Genomic DNA, 17,493 nt, shown 5'->3' with positions numbered 1-17,493 from the left:
TCACTCAGTGCTTAATGATCAGAGCAGATGTTATTCATGAGCAGGTCTGTTTAGCCAGGAGGGCATATGTAGGAGTTAGGTAAAGTCATGCCCATTTGGAGTGCCAAACATTTGTAGCAGCCTTACCAGTCTCAGAAGATCTGTTTAGTAGTGTAAAGAGGACCCAAGATTCAGTGGTAGTGGAGTTGATGAAATTCTTAACTATCACTGAAATGGTGACACACTTATATAGGCAGATTCTCATGAGTAAAAAAATGAAAAATGCTTTTCTTTGCCCTTAGAAGGAATGTTTAAAAGTATGTGGTTGTAGTTATTTACCAATTAGTAAGCACATTCAACTTGCCAGCACTGTAGAAACCAAGATGGAGAAAATTTATTTTCCATCTTCAAGGAATGTGCAGTTTTATGGGAGAGACATATAAAAAATTGTAGCATGGCCAGGCATGGTGGTACATGTCTATAATTCCCGCTACTCAGGAGAGGAGGCTTAGGCAGGAAGATAGCAAGTTCAAGATTATGCTGGGCAACTTGGCAAGACCCTGTCTTAAAAAAAAAAAAAGTAGAGAGCATGTGCTAGTGCATATAAGGAGATAAAAGTATCTGGAAGTGGTACAAAAGGTTATGAATGCATCATAAACTAACTGAATGGATAGGGGTTGGTGTTTAAATGATATCTTAGGTCTAAAGACAGGGAAATTGAAGTTTGAGCATCGGGGTTTACATGTAAATTTCCAGATGGACAGTTTGGGGAGCAGCTAGCAGTTCAGTATGACTGGATTGTGGTCCCCAAAATAAAAAGAGCTCGGATTGTAGCTCAGTGGTAGAGTACCTCTGAGTTCAGTTCCCAGTATCACTGAAGTCTGTGGTGAGAGAAGCTGCTGAAAAGGTCAGTGGAGATCACATTGTAAAAGTGTTGGAATAAAACACAGGAAGAGGAACGTGGGCTTAAATCTGGGCTCCACTGCTTCTTAACTTGGCCATGGTACTTTACTTCCCTAAGTCATACTATAATACTGCAGACCTCATTTAAAAATATTCATTTCACCATATAATACCTTTATTTTAGGGTGCTTGAAGATTGCATGAAATATGTGTCTGCTACAGAATAATGGCTCAATAATATTACTTTATTTCTAAAGACTTTGTACATTTTCTGAGTAATTCAAATGTTAAATGGGAGAAAGAGGATCAGGTTGTATTTTGGAACACTTGCTGGGATAGTGTGGGGAATGGGTTGGAGAGACAGGAAATCATTTGTGTGGATATTGGAGTCCTAAAGCTGAGGCAGTAGAGGTGGAGAGAGGAAGAGACAGCTTTCAGGGAGCTTGAGTTTGGTAACTCAGTGTGAGTTTGAAAGCAGTGATGGAAGGAGAGAGAAAATTGAAGAAGCACCAAGATTTCTATTAACAGTGACTGGAGGATTGAATTACCTTAGCTATCCCCTAAGGTAGAGGGGATACAAGAGGAGTGGGTGGTGTTGGGGAAGGGAAGGTAATGGAGATGATATGTTTGGGTCTGGATATAAAGATGGAGATGCCAGTGGGTAGATAGACACATGGGTCTGGAGACAGGATTTTCTGTAGTTAGTGGAGTTGAAACAGGGAGAGGTTATAATCTCTCAGAGTGGATGTGGAGCATGAAAGGTTGAAGAAGGAATCCTGCAGAAACAGGAGGGAATGGCCAGAGTGGAAAGGGGGAGAGAGTTTTAGGAAAGATGAAATGCCCAGCAAGGCTGCTGAGAAGTCCTGGATGCTGATGACTAATGTTAATGACAGGAGTGAGCAGGTGGTGGTGAGGGAAAGTGATGTCAGTGGAATGGTGGGAAGTGAGTGGCTGATAAGGCAAGGAAGATGGTGAGTGAACATGCCTTAAAGAGTGGGCAGGGAACACATTTTCAAGATTGTATGAATCTGTGTTTTCCTAGGTTGCAATCCTAAATAACCCCAAGTAAATATAATTTTCTTTATTCTCAACTAGGTTGAATTTATTCTCAGCACAGCAAAAGATTGGAAACCACTCAGAATAGTACTATGGGAGAAAATGAAGTGCAAAATTAATTGCAGGCCACAGATTTGTAAATTTCTATGGCAGAAGATACGGATAAATGATTCTCCTTCCTTTAACATTTTGTAGTTATTGAACTCTTGATAAGAAGTGAAGGTGCCAGGCATGATGGCCCTCGTATACATTGCAGGTGTGTGCTTTCCCTTTCCCAGTTCCTCTCCCTAGCATCACCTGCCAAGGTGCACATGTATGCAAGCTTAGGTCAAGGATTAGGGATATTAATCTTGAGTTCTTCCCAGAGGAGGAAATTGTATAACATATAACATGATCAGGATACTGGTGGCTATGGGATTACTGGTACAGGGCTAACTACTATAGCATTTTGGGGTCTGAGAAAGAACATCTGTCTCTGAGAATTTTTTCTGCAGTACCAGGGAAAAACAGCTTCTAATTCTATTATAATAACTTAAAGTGGATGATGTGTTTGTTTCATCTGATTGAGGAATGCATTTATATTTGTGAATGCTCTCATGTGGTTTTGTGTGTCATCATGAGCAAAGGTTTCTGACCTGTCTTTTTTGTCTTTTAGGTCATCCTATGCAGATATGCTACATGACAAAGACAGAGTAAGTGTAAAGGGAAACCACATTGATGTGGTGTCTGAAATCTTGGATTATGAGGATGTTAAAAACTCCTCCTAAAGATGGATGCAGTGATGCATGCCTATAATCCCAGCTACGTGGAAGGCTGTGGCATGTAGATCACAAGTTCATGGCCAGCCTGGGCATCGTGGTGAGACTGTCTCAAAATATAAAAAGAGCTGGGAGTATAGTTAAGTGGTGAAGTGCTTGCTTAGCATGCACAAAGCCCTGAGTTTAGTCCCCAGTACTACAAAAGAAACCAAAAAACAAAACTCTCCCCCAGGAATCATGATGTTATAATGATACTGAGAGGCAGTATGGTATAATGGTCAGGCAATTAGTCAGAAGGCTGGATCCTACCCCTGGCTCTGTTTTTTGTACTCCTCAACTTTATTAAGATAAAAGTTGGATATATTTGTGTTGTACTATATGATGTTTTGATGCATATATACATCATGAAATGTTCATTATCAAACTAATTAACATATCTTCTTTTGTAGTGGTAAGAATATTTAAAATTTAGTAGTTACCAAGTTTACCACACATTATTATTATTATTTTAAATATATTTTTTTAGATGTTGATAGACCTTTAGTTTATTCATTTATTTAAATGTGGTGCTGAGAATCGAACCCAGTGCCTCCCAACATGCTAGGCAAGCACTCTACCACTGAGCCACAACCCCAGCCCACCATATATTATTATTAACTGTAGTCACCATGTTGTACAATAGATTTCCAGCACTTACCTGTATAACTGTAACTTTATACCCTGTAAAGAAAACCTTGCCTTCTTGGAACTACCATTCTCTGATTCTATGAGTTCCAACTTTTTTATATTTGACATATAAGTCAGATCATGAGTATTCATTTCTCTCTACCTGGCTTTCCACTTAACACCCACTCCCAATCCCTCGGCCCCAGGCCAACCGTGCATTTGTATTGTCACCGATGGCAAGACTTCCTTCTTTTTCAAAACTGAATGGGGAGATACATAGTCTGCCCTGCAGAGAGAGTTCTTTTTGCCCTGACCTCCAGGAGATTGGCCAAAAGGCATTCTATCCAACTGGGTTTGTTTTTTTTTTTGTTTGTTTGTTTGTTTGTTTTGGTACTCAGGGGTTCTTGACCATTGAGTCACATCCCCAGCCATTTTTTATTTTTATTTTTTATTTTGAGACAGGGTCTCACTAAGTTCTTGAGACTGGCTTAGCTTGAAGGCTCAGTTAAGTAGATACATCTTATTTTACATCTGCATTGGTTTGGCTGAATAGGTACCCTGACCTTTCTGTTGAAAACAACAAAAATGATGGGAAAAATATTTGTATATCTTTTTATTTATTTATTTTTAATTTTTATTTTTGGTTGTCGATGGACCTTTATGTAATTAATTTATTTATATGTGGTGCTGAGAATTGAACCCAGTGCCTCATATATGCCTTGCAAGTGCTGTGTTCTACCACTGAGCCCCAGCCCCAGCCCTGTACATCTTTTAAATTGATAAAGCTATTAAGGAATATTAAGAGCCCATTAGATTTGGGGATAAGTTATTATGTAGCACTAAGTACCTAGTACAGGACTGGTATCCAAAGGGCAACATTCTTTGACCATAGTACAATCGATTCAGAGATCTCAGTACAAGAATAACTAAAAAGGTATTAAAAAGGAATGTAGCTCAGTGTTATAGCACTTGCCTAGCTTTTATGAGGCCCTTGGTTTGATCTCCAGTAACGCAGGGGAAAAAAATGCATGGGAAAGTAGCTAAAATAGCTGGGCATAGTGGCACACACCTGTAATCCAGTACCTTGGAAGGCTGAGGCAGGAGGATTGTAAATTTAGAGTTAGCCTCTGCAACTTAGTGAGACTAAGCAACTTTTCTCAAAATAACAAATAAAAAGGGCTGGGGGATATGACTCAGTGGTAAAGCACCCCAGAGTTCAATCCCTGGTATAAAAAACAAAAACAAAACAAAACACAAAGAATATAACTAAAGAACTGGTGCATTCCTATAATCCCAGCACCTCAGGAAGCTGAAGCAGAAGGGTAGCAAAGAGATAAGAGATTTAAGAGGCAGAAGGGTAGCAAGTTCAAGGCCAGTTGCAGCAACTTAGACACTAAAATAACACAGTGAGACCCTGTCTCAGAAATTTAAAAAATGGCTGGAGATGTGACTTAGTGGTTAAGCACCCCTGGGTTCAATCTCCAGTACCAATAATAATAATAATAATAATAATAATGCAGCAAGAACACAACAAGCTTACTACAGTAGTTCTTGCAGGGAGCCCTTGTCTCACTTAGGGCTGAGAAAAAGGAGAAATTTAGGGTACGTAGAAGCTGGCTAAACAGAATCATGGAGCTGATGTTCTCATCTGAAAGGGATCACAACTTGAGTGCTGCTGCTTCTCTTGAGAGCGATCTTTTATTATAGAAGTTCTGGGAGAAGTCAAGTCTAGAACCAACTGCTGCTATGAGAGGACCCTGACCAGAGCAGCATCCCTGTAGGAAGGAGCAAAATCCTCCCTGCTCCTCTCCCTGATCCTCTCCCATCAACCCCTTATTCCCCCCTTGGCTATACCTAACATCTGGAAAAAGGAGAATGTAGTTTGCAGAGCTCCTGTCCCAGCATCCCTAAGCAGAGTATAGAAGAGTGAATGAGGAAGGAATATGATCACTTAATAATGGACTGGAGGCTGACCCAGTGCTCCCGAAGTCTTAGAAGCCCCACCCAACTCAACTGGCCACTGTTGTTCCTCCAGGGGTCAGAAAGGCCAGAGGGTCCTGATTTACACTAGTGCTGCAAACCATGACTCTCACTCTGCAAAGCACCTTTTTACTCATTTATAATAACTGGTGTGAGGTAACAGGTCTTTTATTTTTCTTCTAGAATGTAAAATATTACCAGGGTATCCGGGCTGCTGTGAGCAGGGTAAAGAACAGAGGACAGAAAGCTGTGGTTCTCGACATTGGTACTGGCACAGGACTCCTGTCAATGATGGCTGTCACAGCAGGTGCTGACTTCTGCTATGCTATTGAGGTAAGCTACACTGTTTGAGCGTGCGTCCTGTGTCTTGTATAGGAAGTGCCTTATGCCTTTGCACTTTCCCTGTTGGTTCATAAACATTTATAGAGTGCTTGCTCCATACCTTGTGCACGGCCAGATTCTCAGCACATAGATGAGTCAGATGTGATTCCTTCCTCCATGAGCTCATTTTCAGCTCTGAAAACACTGGCTCTCAGGCTTGGCTGCACATCAGATTTACTGAGGAGCTTTAAAGAATACCAGTGCCAGATAGGTATGGTGGCATGCATCTGTAGTCCCAGCTACGTGGGAGGCTGAGGTGGGAGGATCACTTAAACCCAGGATTTTGATAACCAGCCTGGGCAACATGGTGAGACCCTCTACTCAAAAGAACAAGTGAAGGCCTGGGGTTGTGACTCAGTGGTAGAGTGCTTGGCCTGGCATGTGTGAGGCGCACTGGATTTGATCCTCAGCACCACATAAAAATAAATAAAGATCCATCAACAAATAGGAAAATATTAAAAAATAAATAAAAAAACAAGTAAAAAAGCTGATGCCAGTCCCCCCCACACCCAACAGGTTTTGATTTCATTTTTCTGGGTTGTGGCCTGGTGTTGGGAATTTGGAATGTGCAGCAAAGTTAAATGTCCCTGTGGAGCATTCTATCTCACGTTTACTGGTCTGCCATTTCTTACTTTACATTAAATGTAATTTTCTGATATGTAAATAATTATATTATTACAGGAAATTTGATAACTACAAAATAACCATTGTTTAAATTTGGGGTGAAGGGGTGTATATTTAAGTATTTTTCTCTACAGAATTGGATTCAGTTATTGATTGAGTTGGAAATAATAAAGATCAAAAATAACAATGACTTAATATAGATTGTTTTGCTCTTTCATATGAAGTCTTGGAGGTCAGCAGCCCAGCATCTTCTATACAGTCTCTTTCTAGCTCCCTGCCCTGTCATCCCTACAGTGTGGCCCCTAACACTCATGTACTAGAAAGGTGACCATTTTAGGCTAAGGAAATATTGTTTGGGAAGCAGTTTATTTGATGTCTTGGTGAAGGATATGGTAGAAAAATTCAGGAAGGTAGAGTGCAGCTAGATTGTCTAGGACCTACATACCTACTTAACCACAGTAAAGAGTGGTGCTGGGAATTGAACCCTGGACCTTGTGCATGCTAGGCAAGCACTCAACCATTGAGCTACACCCCTTGCCCTTAAATAAAATTTTGAGTTATTTTAAAAAAAAAAAAAATTTTTTTTTTTTTTTTTTTTTTTTGGTACCAGGGATTAAACCCAAGGGTACAAGGGTACTTAACCACTGAGCCACATCCCCAGCTTTTTAAAATATTTTATTTAGAGACAGGGTCTCACTAAATGGCGTGGGGCCTTGCCAGGTTGCTGAGACTGGCTTTGATCTCAGTCCTGCCTCAGCCTCCTGAGCGGCTGGAACTACAGGTGTACACCACTGCTCCTGGCCTGGTAGTGCTAAGAATTGAACCCAGGGCCTTGTACATGTCAGGAAGCACTGTACCATTGAACTACATCTGCAGCCCCTTGAGTTAGGTGTTTTTATACTGATAAGAATAACAGACTTGAAGTCTCTATGAGGTCAAGGCCTGAGAGTTATATGTGCATGTGTGAGAAACTGTACTTGTCATGGAATTTCATAGAAAGGATTAAAAACCTCTTCTCTGCTTTAAGGGAATCACAAGGGTATTTGAACAGATACAAAGAAATCAGTGTTTTAGGATGGTTGACTTGATAGCTTCAAAGTAAATTTTGTTTTGGGCTGTGTGTGTGTGTGTTTGGGGATTGAACCCAAGGTCTTCTGCAAACTTTGGAAACATGCCTGCTTTCAGAGGGCTGAGGGAGGAAGAATGGCCAATAAAGTCAAGTTCAGACAAGTAAGAAAAGACCTCTGAGCAAAGTGCTAGGTAGACAAAGGGACAGACTTTGTGGAAACCATGGAAAAGAGTGAGTGGTCAACTGGTGTAGATGGGAGAGAGTGGCATTGACCAATAGAACTTCCTGTCATGATAAGAACTTCCTGTGTGATAGTCCTCAGTCACATGTAGTTACCAAGCCCTTGAAATATGGCTTGGTGAAATGGAGGAACTGAATTCCTAGTGTCATTCCTTTTTTTTTTTGGTACTGTGGATTGAATGCAGGGGTGCTTCAACACATCCCTAGGCCTTTTTTTTTATTTTATTTTATTTTTTAAAATTTTATTCTGAGATAGGGTCTTGCTGAGTTGCTTAGGGCCTTGCTAAGTTGCTGAGGCTGACTTCAAACTCACGATCCTCCTGCCTCAGCCTCCTGAGCCTCTGGAATTACAGGCTTGTGCTGCTGTACCCGGGTATTTCATTCCTTTTCAGTTCATACTTAACCAGCTATACATCATTAATGACCATGTTGGACAGTTCAGGTGTAGAGTTTGGGTTGAACGAGGACAGAGGAAAAGCTGTTGGTTTGGCAGGAGGTCATCAGTAACCTCTTCAGGTGATAATTTCAGGAGAGTAGGATTGAATGAATGGAATGTAATATATTGCAGACAGTGCCTCTAGACTGTTTTTAGTACATTCAAAAATGAGGGAATATTTGGGGAATATGTATCAGCTACAATGATTCTTACAGTAAGTGCATTGAAAACCACCTCAAACTGGCTCAGATAAGGATGTACTCAGAAAGTCAGCTTGTGTTGGCTGTCAGGTTGGTTTCTTCAGAAGTGGAGGGGTATCTAAGACCCCAGATCTCTCTCTGCTCTGCTGTTCACATATCATCCTCACAATGCTGACACTATTACTGGCAGTAAAAGGGTTGATAGGAGCCACTCAGACATATTGGGCAGGAAAGCATGAGTCTAGCTAGCTCACTTTTTTTTTTTTCTTTCTTTTTTAAGAGCAAGGAAGTCTTCCACAAAAAATTTCTAGCAGCCCTCTTCTCAGGTGTCATTGTCCAAAATAATTGGCAAGAGGGATTCAGTTATCCTTAAACCAGACAGATGCACTACTTGTAAAAAAAGGCAGTCCCACATAATACATGGTGGCACTTCATCTGAGGGGTGGAAAAAGAGGATGTGGGAAGTCAGCTGCAGTATCCAGTACTGATAGTGTTCTGGGTGAGATTTTGAGTTTCTTGGTGGGTTGAGGAGAACAAGGCTGTGGCTGGTCAGAGCCTGCAGTGCATATGACTGTGTTATATTCTCATCCCCAACATACTTATTCTTTACAAGTAAATATAGAATTTCTAGCTAGGTGCAGTGGCACACACCCATAATCCCAGTGACTTGGGAGGCTGAGGCAGGGGAATCACGAGTTCAATGCCAGCCTCAGCAAAAGCGAGGTGCTAAGCAACTCAGTGAGACCCTGTCTCTAAATAAAATACAAAAATAGGGCTGGTTATGTGGCTTAGTGATCACATGCCCCTGAGTTCAGTCCCTGGTACCCCTCCCCCCAAAAAATGGTCTGTGGGTATAGATCAGTAGTAAAGCACCCCAGGTTCAACTCCAGTAACACCCTCCCCCCACAAATATAGAATTTCCCCCTTGATGATAGTACAAAATATGTGTTCATGGTTGAAAATGTGGAAAATACCAAAAAGATTTAGAAAGAATGAAAATCTTTTCATAGTGACTAGAGATTTTATCATTTGTTATATTTCTACTCTGTGCATGGCCACATATGACTTTGTATATTTTATGTACTAAAGTGGTTGAAGCTGTGAATCTAGACTGGGTAGGTTGGAAAATAAGAGTTAGGCTTATGTTTAGGGAGCCTTGAAGGGTTCAGTGAAAACGTTTGGAGAGGGGAGGATTCGGGCTGCCCTTGAAGTTGGGTTTGATTTGGCAGGTGGGGGCCAGGATTGGGAAGGCTTAGGTTTGCCTATGGACAGTGGGGAGATCTGTGTGGCTAATTAAGGCATTGGTCATGGGGTAGAATTGGATGGGATTTGGGGTATAGCTGTGAAGGTAAGGTGGTCTGCATTAAAGACCTTGAGTACAATAAGGAAATGTAGGATGTATTCTGCCAGCAATGGGGATGGGGACAGTTCTGAGCATAATTATAATTTGTCTACACTTATTCTAACATAATAACAGCCTCATTTTCCTCTGAAAAGGCAAGGTCCCTTCCTGTCTCTTAGACTGCTCTATATCATGGCAGTGACACCTATTGCCCTTCTTAAGTAGTGCAGGATCCTCTTATCCCCACTTTGCTGGGTATGTAATGGAAGCTCTTGAATGCATGTTAATCCTGAATCATCCTTTCATGTTCATTGCATGACACACATTTGTAGAATAAGTTAGAAATCTTAGGATCAGAATATCTCGCTAACCCTGGATGGTAGGATGTATTTATTGCTCATTTTTCCTTGGATTTTGACTCTTAATTTCCAGGTTTTCAAGCCTATGGCTGATGCTGCTGTGAAAATTGTGAAGAAAAATGGCTTCAGTGATAAGATTAAGGTTATCAACAAGCATTCCACTGAGGTGACCGCAGGGCCAGGTGAGATCTACATAGCCTGTGTTGAAAGTTTTACTTGCTCTTATATGAGAGAGGAAAGGATTTTTTCCAACTACTTGTAATAAATCCAGGTACTCTGTGTAGTGGCTCTGACTTCAACAGTCATACAAACAAAAGCTTCTTTTTCCTTTCTTTTCTTTTTCTTTTTTTTGCAGGGAATTGAACTCATCCTTACACATGCTTTACCACTGAGCTATATTTCAAACCCTGAAAACTGTTTCACTTTAAGGAAGTTGAAATTCTTTTTTTTTTTTTTTTTTTTTTTTTTTTGGGTGCTGGGGATTGAACCCAGGGCCTTGCACTCTACTGACTGAGCTATCTCCCCAGCCCCAAGTTGAAATTCTTATATGGCTGACCACCCTAAGTTTGGTCAGACAGAAGTGAAACTAAGATAGCAGGAAGAAACTTATATAGTTCTGAAATCCTGTCTCAGCATGTAGCATGTGATATTTTCCTGTATGGCCAAGGCTCTTGAAGTATCCAGGATATTTTTTATATTCTAGGAATTTGATTCAGACTTCTAAATTTTCACATGCTGTGTTTGGAGGGCACACTTGAAACATTTGCACACACAAAAAGTTTCTGTGGTATGTTATGGATATAACTAGTTTTTTAAAAATGCAGTATTTTAGGAGTGAAGATCTACCTAAAGTGTTCTTCTTCCATTTAATAAAATATTGGGCCAAGTACTTATGCCTGTAATCCCAGTGACTCGTGAGGCTGAGGCAGGAGGATTGTAAGTTCAACCTAAGTTGCCAACCTCAGCAACTTAGTGAGGCCCTAAGCAACTTAGTGAGACCCTGTCTCAAATAAAAAATGAAAAGGGCTAGGAATGTGGTTCAGTGGTTAAATGCCCCTAGGTTGTGTCCCTGGTTCCCTGACTCCCTGCAAAAAAAACCCAAAAAAACAAAAAACTGGGCTGAGGATATAGTTCAGTGGTAGAGCACTTGCCTAGCATGTACAAGTGGCTTTGGGTTCAATCCCCAACACTGCAAAAATATAAATAATAATAATAATAATGATGATAATTAAAACTAATGTTATTATATGGAGAACCTGAAATGTATAAAAGAACAGTTTCCTCTCTCTCTTTTTTTTAAAGCATAACATACATACAAACAAGTGCAGAAATCATTACCTCTTTTTTTAAACAGGGAAGAGAACACACAAAATTTATTATAAGCAAGGGAGTTTTAGATTCCTGTTATCCAATTTTTTTTTTTTTTTTTTTGTGGTACCAGGGATTGAACTCAGGGGCACTCAACCACTGAGCCACATCCCCAACTCTATTTTGTATTTTATTTAGAGACAGAGTCTCACTGAGTTGCTTAGCACCTCACTTTTGCTGAGGCTGGCTTTGAACTCAGGATCCTCCTGCCTCAGCCTCCCATGCCGCTGGGATTACAGGCATGTGTCACTGTGCCCAGCTCCGTTATCCAATTTTTAATCAACATTATGAAAGTATGATTTACATAAATAAATGAACTCATTTTAAGAGTATAGTTTAGTGAGTTTGAAAAACAGAAACACATTTGTAATCACAATCAAGATAATAGACTATCTGCATCACGCCCCAAAGCTTCCTCATGACCCTATACTCAGTTCCCACATAGCCTTGTCCCCCTACACCCATTGCTACACTTTCTTCAGTATAGATTAGGTCTATCCTTCCTAGAATGGATATTTTAATGAATATTTAAATGGAATTTAAACAGTGTGTCAGTGTGTACTCTTTTGTGTTTGCTTTTTTATTTTTATTTCTTTCTGGTGCTGAGGGTTGAACCCAGGGTCTTGGGTGTGCTAGATGATCATTCTTCCACTGAGCTACACCCCACAGCTGTGTTACATAGCATAGTACTTTTAGACTCCTCCATGTTGTGTCTCCAGAGTTCATTCTTTTTATTGCTGAGTAGCACCCTTTCTTTTTTTTAATAATTTTTTTTTTATTTTTACAGACTGCATTTTGATTCATTGTACACAAATGGGGTACAACTTTTCATTTCTATGGTTGTACACAATGTAGATTCACACCATTCATGTAATCATACATATACATAGGGTAATACTATCTGTTTCATTCTACTATCTTTCTGTCCTCCACCTCCTCCCACCCCATTTTCCTCTATACCATCCAAAGTTCCTTCATTCTTCTCTTCACCCCGCCATCCCCCCTTGTTATATATTGTCATGCACTTATCAGAGAAAACATTTGGCCTTTGGTCTTTTGGGCTTGACCTATTTCACTTAGCATGATATTTTCCAACTTCATCCATTTACCAGCAAATGCCATAATTTTATTCTTTGTGTCTGAATATTCCATAGTGCATATATACCACAGTTTTTTTATCCATTCGTCATTGAAGGGCATCTAGGTTGGTTCCACAATCTAGCTATTGTGAATTCAGCTGCTATGAACATTGATGTGGCTGCATCTCTGTAGCATGCTGATTTTAAGTCCTTTGGGTATAAACCAAGGAGTGGGATAGTTGGGTCGAATGGTGGATCCATTCCAAGTTTTCTGAGGAATCTCCATACTACTTTCCAGAGTGGCTGCACCAATTTGCAACTCCACCAGCAATGTATGAGTGTGCCTTTTTCCCCACTTCCACGCCAACACTTATTATTGCTTGTGTTCTTGATAATAGCCATTCTAATTGGAGTTAGATGAAATCTTAGGGTGGTTTTAATTTAAATTTCTCTAATTATACGGATGATGAGCACTTTTTCATATATTTGTTGATCGCCTGTATATCTTCTGTGAAGCGTTTGCCCATTTCCTTAGCCCATTTATTGATTGGGTTCTTTGTATTTTGGGTGTAAAGTTTTTTTAAGTTCTTTATAAACTTTGGAGATGAGTGCTCTGACTGAAGTGTGTGTGAAAAAGATTTTCTCCCACTCTGTAGGCTCTCTTTTCACATTATTGATTGTTTCCTGTGCTGAGAAAAACTTTTTAGTTTGAATCTATCCCATTTATTGATTCTTGCTTTTATTTTTTGTGCTGTGGGGGTCTTGTTAAGGAAGTCTGGTCCTAAGGCAACATGATGGAGAGTTGGGTCTACTTTTTCTTCTGTTTGGTGAAGGATCTCAAGTCTAATTCATAGATCCTTGATCCATTTTGAGTTTTACTGCACATGGATTTCCAGTTTTGCCAGCACCATTTGTTGAAGAGGTTATCTTTTCTCCATTATGTTTTTGGCAACTTTGTCTAGTATGAGATAACTGTACTTATGTGGGTATGTCTCCGTGTCTTCTATCCTGTACCATTAGTGTACCTGTCTATTTTGGTGCCAATACCATGCTGTTTTTGTTACTGAGCAGTACTCATGTGTGTACCATAATTTGTTTCTCCTTTACCTGTTGAAGGACCTGAGTAGTTTCTTATATAGACCTTTAAGTTTACTAATCTTTTCTTTTGTAATGTCTAATCTGCTGTTAAGTATATCTAGTGAACTTTTCACTTTCAATATTGTGTTAAATTTAATCTGTAAAAGTTCATTTGATTTTTTTTCATAATGCTCATCTGTTACTTTAAATGCTAAACATTTATTTATCTTTGCATTTTTTTTTTTTTTGTTTTGTTTTGTTTTTGTGGTGCTGGGAATCGAACCCATGGCCTTGTGCTTGCAAGGCAAACACTTTATCAACTGAGCTATCTCCCCAGCCCCTATCTTTGCAGTTTTAACATTGTTTTATTTCTGCCATCTCTGTCTTTTCTAGGTTTGTTCAATTGATTCATTTTTATCCTGGTCCTGGGTCACATTTTCCTTCATATGTTTAGTAATTTTTTTTTTTTTTTTTTTTTTTTTTTTTTTTTAATACTGGGGATTGAGCCCAGGGGTGCTTTACCACTGAGCATACATCACTGTGCTGAGCTATTGTCTTCTTTTAAAAACTTTGTTTGGCATGCAGTTGGGTCTCTTGCCTCTACCCGGTTGATGCCAAGAAGACTTCCCTTCCCCGCACCATTTGTGCCAACCAAAAATGTTTCAGACACTTCTAAATGTCCTAGGGTCTGGGGCAGGGCAAAAGTTCTACCTGTGAAGAACCACTGCACTAAGACTACTTTGGCCAGACTATATGGTATGAGTAGGTCTCCACAAGGATTCTGCAGCCTGGACTGATCAGAACTAGAGTGTTCCCAGTCCTCTGAGAGTTCTGGAAATTGTTCAGCTTTGCTTGGCTTTGCAGAGTCTAGCACTTTGTATAAGACTTGAGGAGAACCCTACTTGTGGTTTGCAAACCTTTGTTCTGTGCAATTTTTTCTCTAGCTCCCTCCCTGGTCAGTTCTAGCTGCCTCTACTTTCTTGAACTTGACTTTCTGTCTGTGTAGCTCAGCAGGACTGCTGTGTTCAGATTTACTTCTTGGCCCCTATTCTAAAGTCTGAAAAATGCCAAAAGCCAGAGCAGTAGAAGGGGTCCTTGGTTTGTTTCTCTCTTGGGGGAACAGACTGTGTTGCCTCTTTTTCACTGTCTAAAACACTTGCTTTGGTCTACTTTGCCCAGTTTTTTGGTTGATGATGGTGGACAGATAAGTCTGATTCCTCATCCTCCATCATGACCCAAAGTGGAGATCCTTCACTTTTGAAAATTCTTCTTGACTGCATGGAGACCAGCTTTGCATGGAATGCTATTCCTGTGACTCTGCCCCATGCCCTCCTCCAGGCTGTGTTCACGTACACTCTGGATTAGGCTGGGTCCCTTGTGTGCTTTGTTCATACTTTTCCTTTGGAGCATTTATCACTGCGATAACTGAATGAGTATGTAGTTGTCCACTTAATTTCTATATCCCTCCACAGCTGAGACATGAAGTCATGGACCAGGTACTTTATTAATAATTTCATTCTCTTATCTGCACATGGCCTGGCACATAAAGAATTCTGAGTTAATTTGTTTAGAATAGATTGTTGATCTTGCTTGGTATGTAATGCCTTACAAATGGAACTTTTTTGTTTGTTTGTTTTGGTACCAGGATTGAATCCATGGGATTTGTTTTAATCCCCCATCTCAACAAGTTGCTTCATCTTTGACAAGTTGGGTATCTTCCTGTTTCCCTTCTCTAATCACTGCAGTATTGGTGTTTCTTCCATTCAGTCCTTTCAAAAATTCTCTCTTCTTGGGTCCCAGGAACATTTCCCAGTCTTGGTTCTTTTTTGTTATTTTTTTCTGTTCTCAAATGTGTGTTTCCCTAGGTTCTATTCTGTGCCCTTTTTACAAATGGCATATAAGTTTGTGGTATTTTCCCCAGAGATGGATTATTTAGCAGTCATGTGTAGCAACAGTTGCTTACCCATTCATTCTGTTCATTCGGCAGATTTAGGAAGCGCCTGGAGTAACTGCCCCTCTTTGGGCCTCCCTGCACCTCCCCCTCATACATTAGCACTTTTAAACTAAATGTCAGATTCTCAAGAAGTATTTGTTAAAATTCACTGGGTCATAAAGTTTTGTTTTTATTTTAATGAAGCAAATTGGGACGATACATCATTTTAAGTTTCATAATTGGCTTAAAAATTACTCAGAAGGTAGAATTGGCAGGGCTTGGTGATTGATTGGCTGTAGAGTGACAGAGAGGAACAAAGAATTCAGCTAATGTTCGCTGACTATTAGTGGATGCTCCATTGTTCTAGGCACCAGAGTACAGTAGTGAACAGGGAAGGCAGGGTTCCTACTCTTTGGGAGCTGGTAAATGATGCCATTTTGGGGGGCAGTGTGATTGGACAGAAACACCTTAGGGAGGAGCAGGTATGTGGCATTGGGGTGGGTCAGTTTGGAATAGTGTATTCCAGTTGGGTTTTGGCATCACAGAAAAATGGGCAAGGCCCCTGGAGTGGGTGGCCTATGTGCCAGAAGATGGAAGTTTTTTCTTTACCTCATTTACTAAGTACTACCATTGAGCACAAATGTACTTTAGAGGAAGGGGATGGTTTTTTACCTTTGATGTTGTAACCAACACCATGTGAGTCAGAGCGTATTCCCCTCATTTACAAATGAGGCAACTGATGGTGAGAATTGAGGTTTCAGGACTAGAAAGTAAGATCCAGGCCAGGTCTGCAGGACGTCAGGCACAACTTTTTCTACAACAACCTTCTGAACCATTTCATGCTTCTCTTTTTGAGCATCATCTGTGAGACTTGTCCTAGGGAAGATGAGTGGGTTTTGTCAAATTGTAATTCATGAGTCATTATAAGTGTTTACAGTTTTTTCTCCATGATGAATGGCCTCTTCCAAAGTCTATTTTGCCTCTTGGCTCATTAAAAAGTATAATTGTAGAAATAGCATTTCATTACAGAGGTTTAGAAAACAGAGTTAACAAAAGGAACTGTGTTCTAAAACAGCAGTTATTTAGGAGATTTTTGGGTGGCAAGATACCAACTTAAGAGGATTTAATGGAAGGAATCTGGGGTTTCTAAATCATGAATTGCAGTTTCGGTGGCTGTAGTCAAACTCCCAGTGATAAGTCATCAGATAACCTCTCTCTTGCTTTGATTTTCTTACCCTTTTCCTGCAACCTAGAAGTATTTGAAGTACTTGTATTCAGTTTTTGCTTGCCAAATAATTTTGCTAGTAAGGATAGAAAAAATTCCACATAGTTGACTGATTTATTTTCAATTTGGACAATTTGGAACTTTTTTCTCCCCGCTCCCCCGCTTTATTTGTTTGTTTGTGGTATTAGAAATCAAAATCAGGGTCTCATGCATTCTGGGCAAGTGTTCTACCACTGAGCTACATCCTCAGCCTTCCCTATTTTATTTTTATCTAGTATTGTTCTTGGGCATTTATAGTATTCTTATTTTTTCCAAGTCTCTCCCTCAATCTTAAACATATAGAAGAGTTGAAGGAGCAATGCAGAGAGCACCCATTTTCTTTGAACCTAGATTTACCAGGTTGCCATTTTGCCATACATATATTTTTTGTGCTTGTGTGCTGAACCATTGGGTTCTCTGACACCATTCCCTTGTGTTTTCCAGATGGTGACATTCCATGCCGAGCCAATATCCTGGTTACAGAGCTGTTTGACACAGAACTGATTGGAGAGGGAGCGCTGCCCTCCTATGAGCATGCACATAGACATCTTGTACAGGTGGTGGGGCCAGGGCCTCCCTTGGGGGTGTTGCTTTGTTTTCAGCCACTGCATGCACAGTGCTCATTGCTGCATCTTGTTTAACACAATCCTTAGTACTTCTCCATACACTCTGAGACACCCCTCAATTCTTGGGAGGCATCTAGCTCAAGTGGACAGTTGTGCTGAGATAGAGAGACCCTGTGTATCTGGGTCCAGTGGTGCACACTTGTAATCCCAGCA

General features: G+C 40.2%; 1 protein-coding gene across 1 annotated transcript in view; it reads left to right on the top strand.

Annotated features, from left to right (window-relative positions):
* The window catches only part of Prmt7 (protein arginine methyltransferase 7), a 38,028-nt gene that overhangs the window by 2,610 nt on the left and 17,925 nt on the right, over nucleotides 1–17,493 (top strand). Inside the window, 4 exon segments of the mRNA XM_047527903.1 lie at nucleotides 2,594–2,630; nucleotides 5,526–5,675; nucleotides 10,067–10,175; nucleotides 17,159–17,271. Coding sequence (XP_047383859.1) covers nucleotides 2,594–2,630; nucleotides 5,526–5,675; nucleotides 10,067–10,175; nucleotides 17,159–17,271 — 409 coding nt within the window.

The sequence above is a fragment of the Sciurus carolinensis genome, chromosome 16, assembly GCF_902686445.1.
Source record: "Sciurus carolinensis chromosome 16, mSciCar1.2, whole genome shotgun sequence".
Taxonomy (NCBI): domain Eukaryota; kingdom Metazoa; phylum Chordata; class Mammalia; order Rodentia; family Sciuridae; genus Sciurus; species Sciurus carolinensis.
Note: the sequence above shows the minus strand (reverse complement) of the source record. Positions and strands in the feature narration are given on the sequence as shown.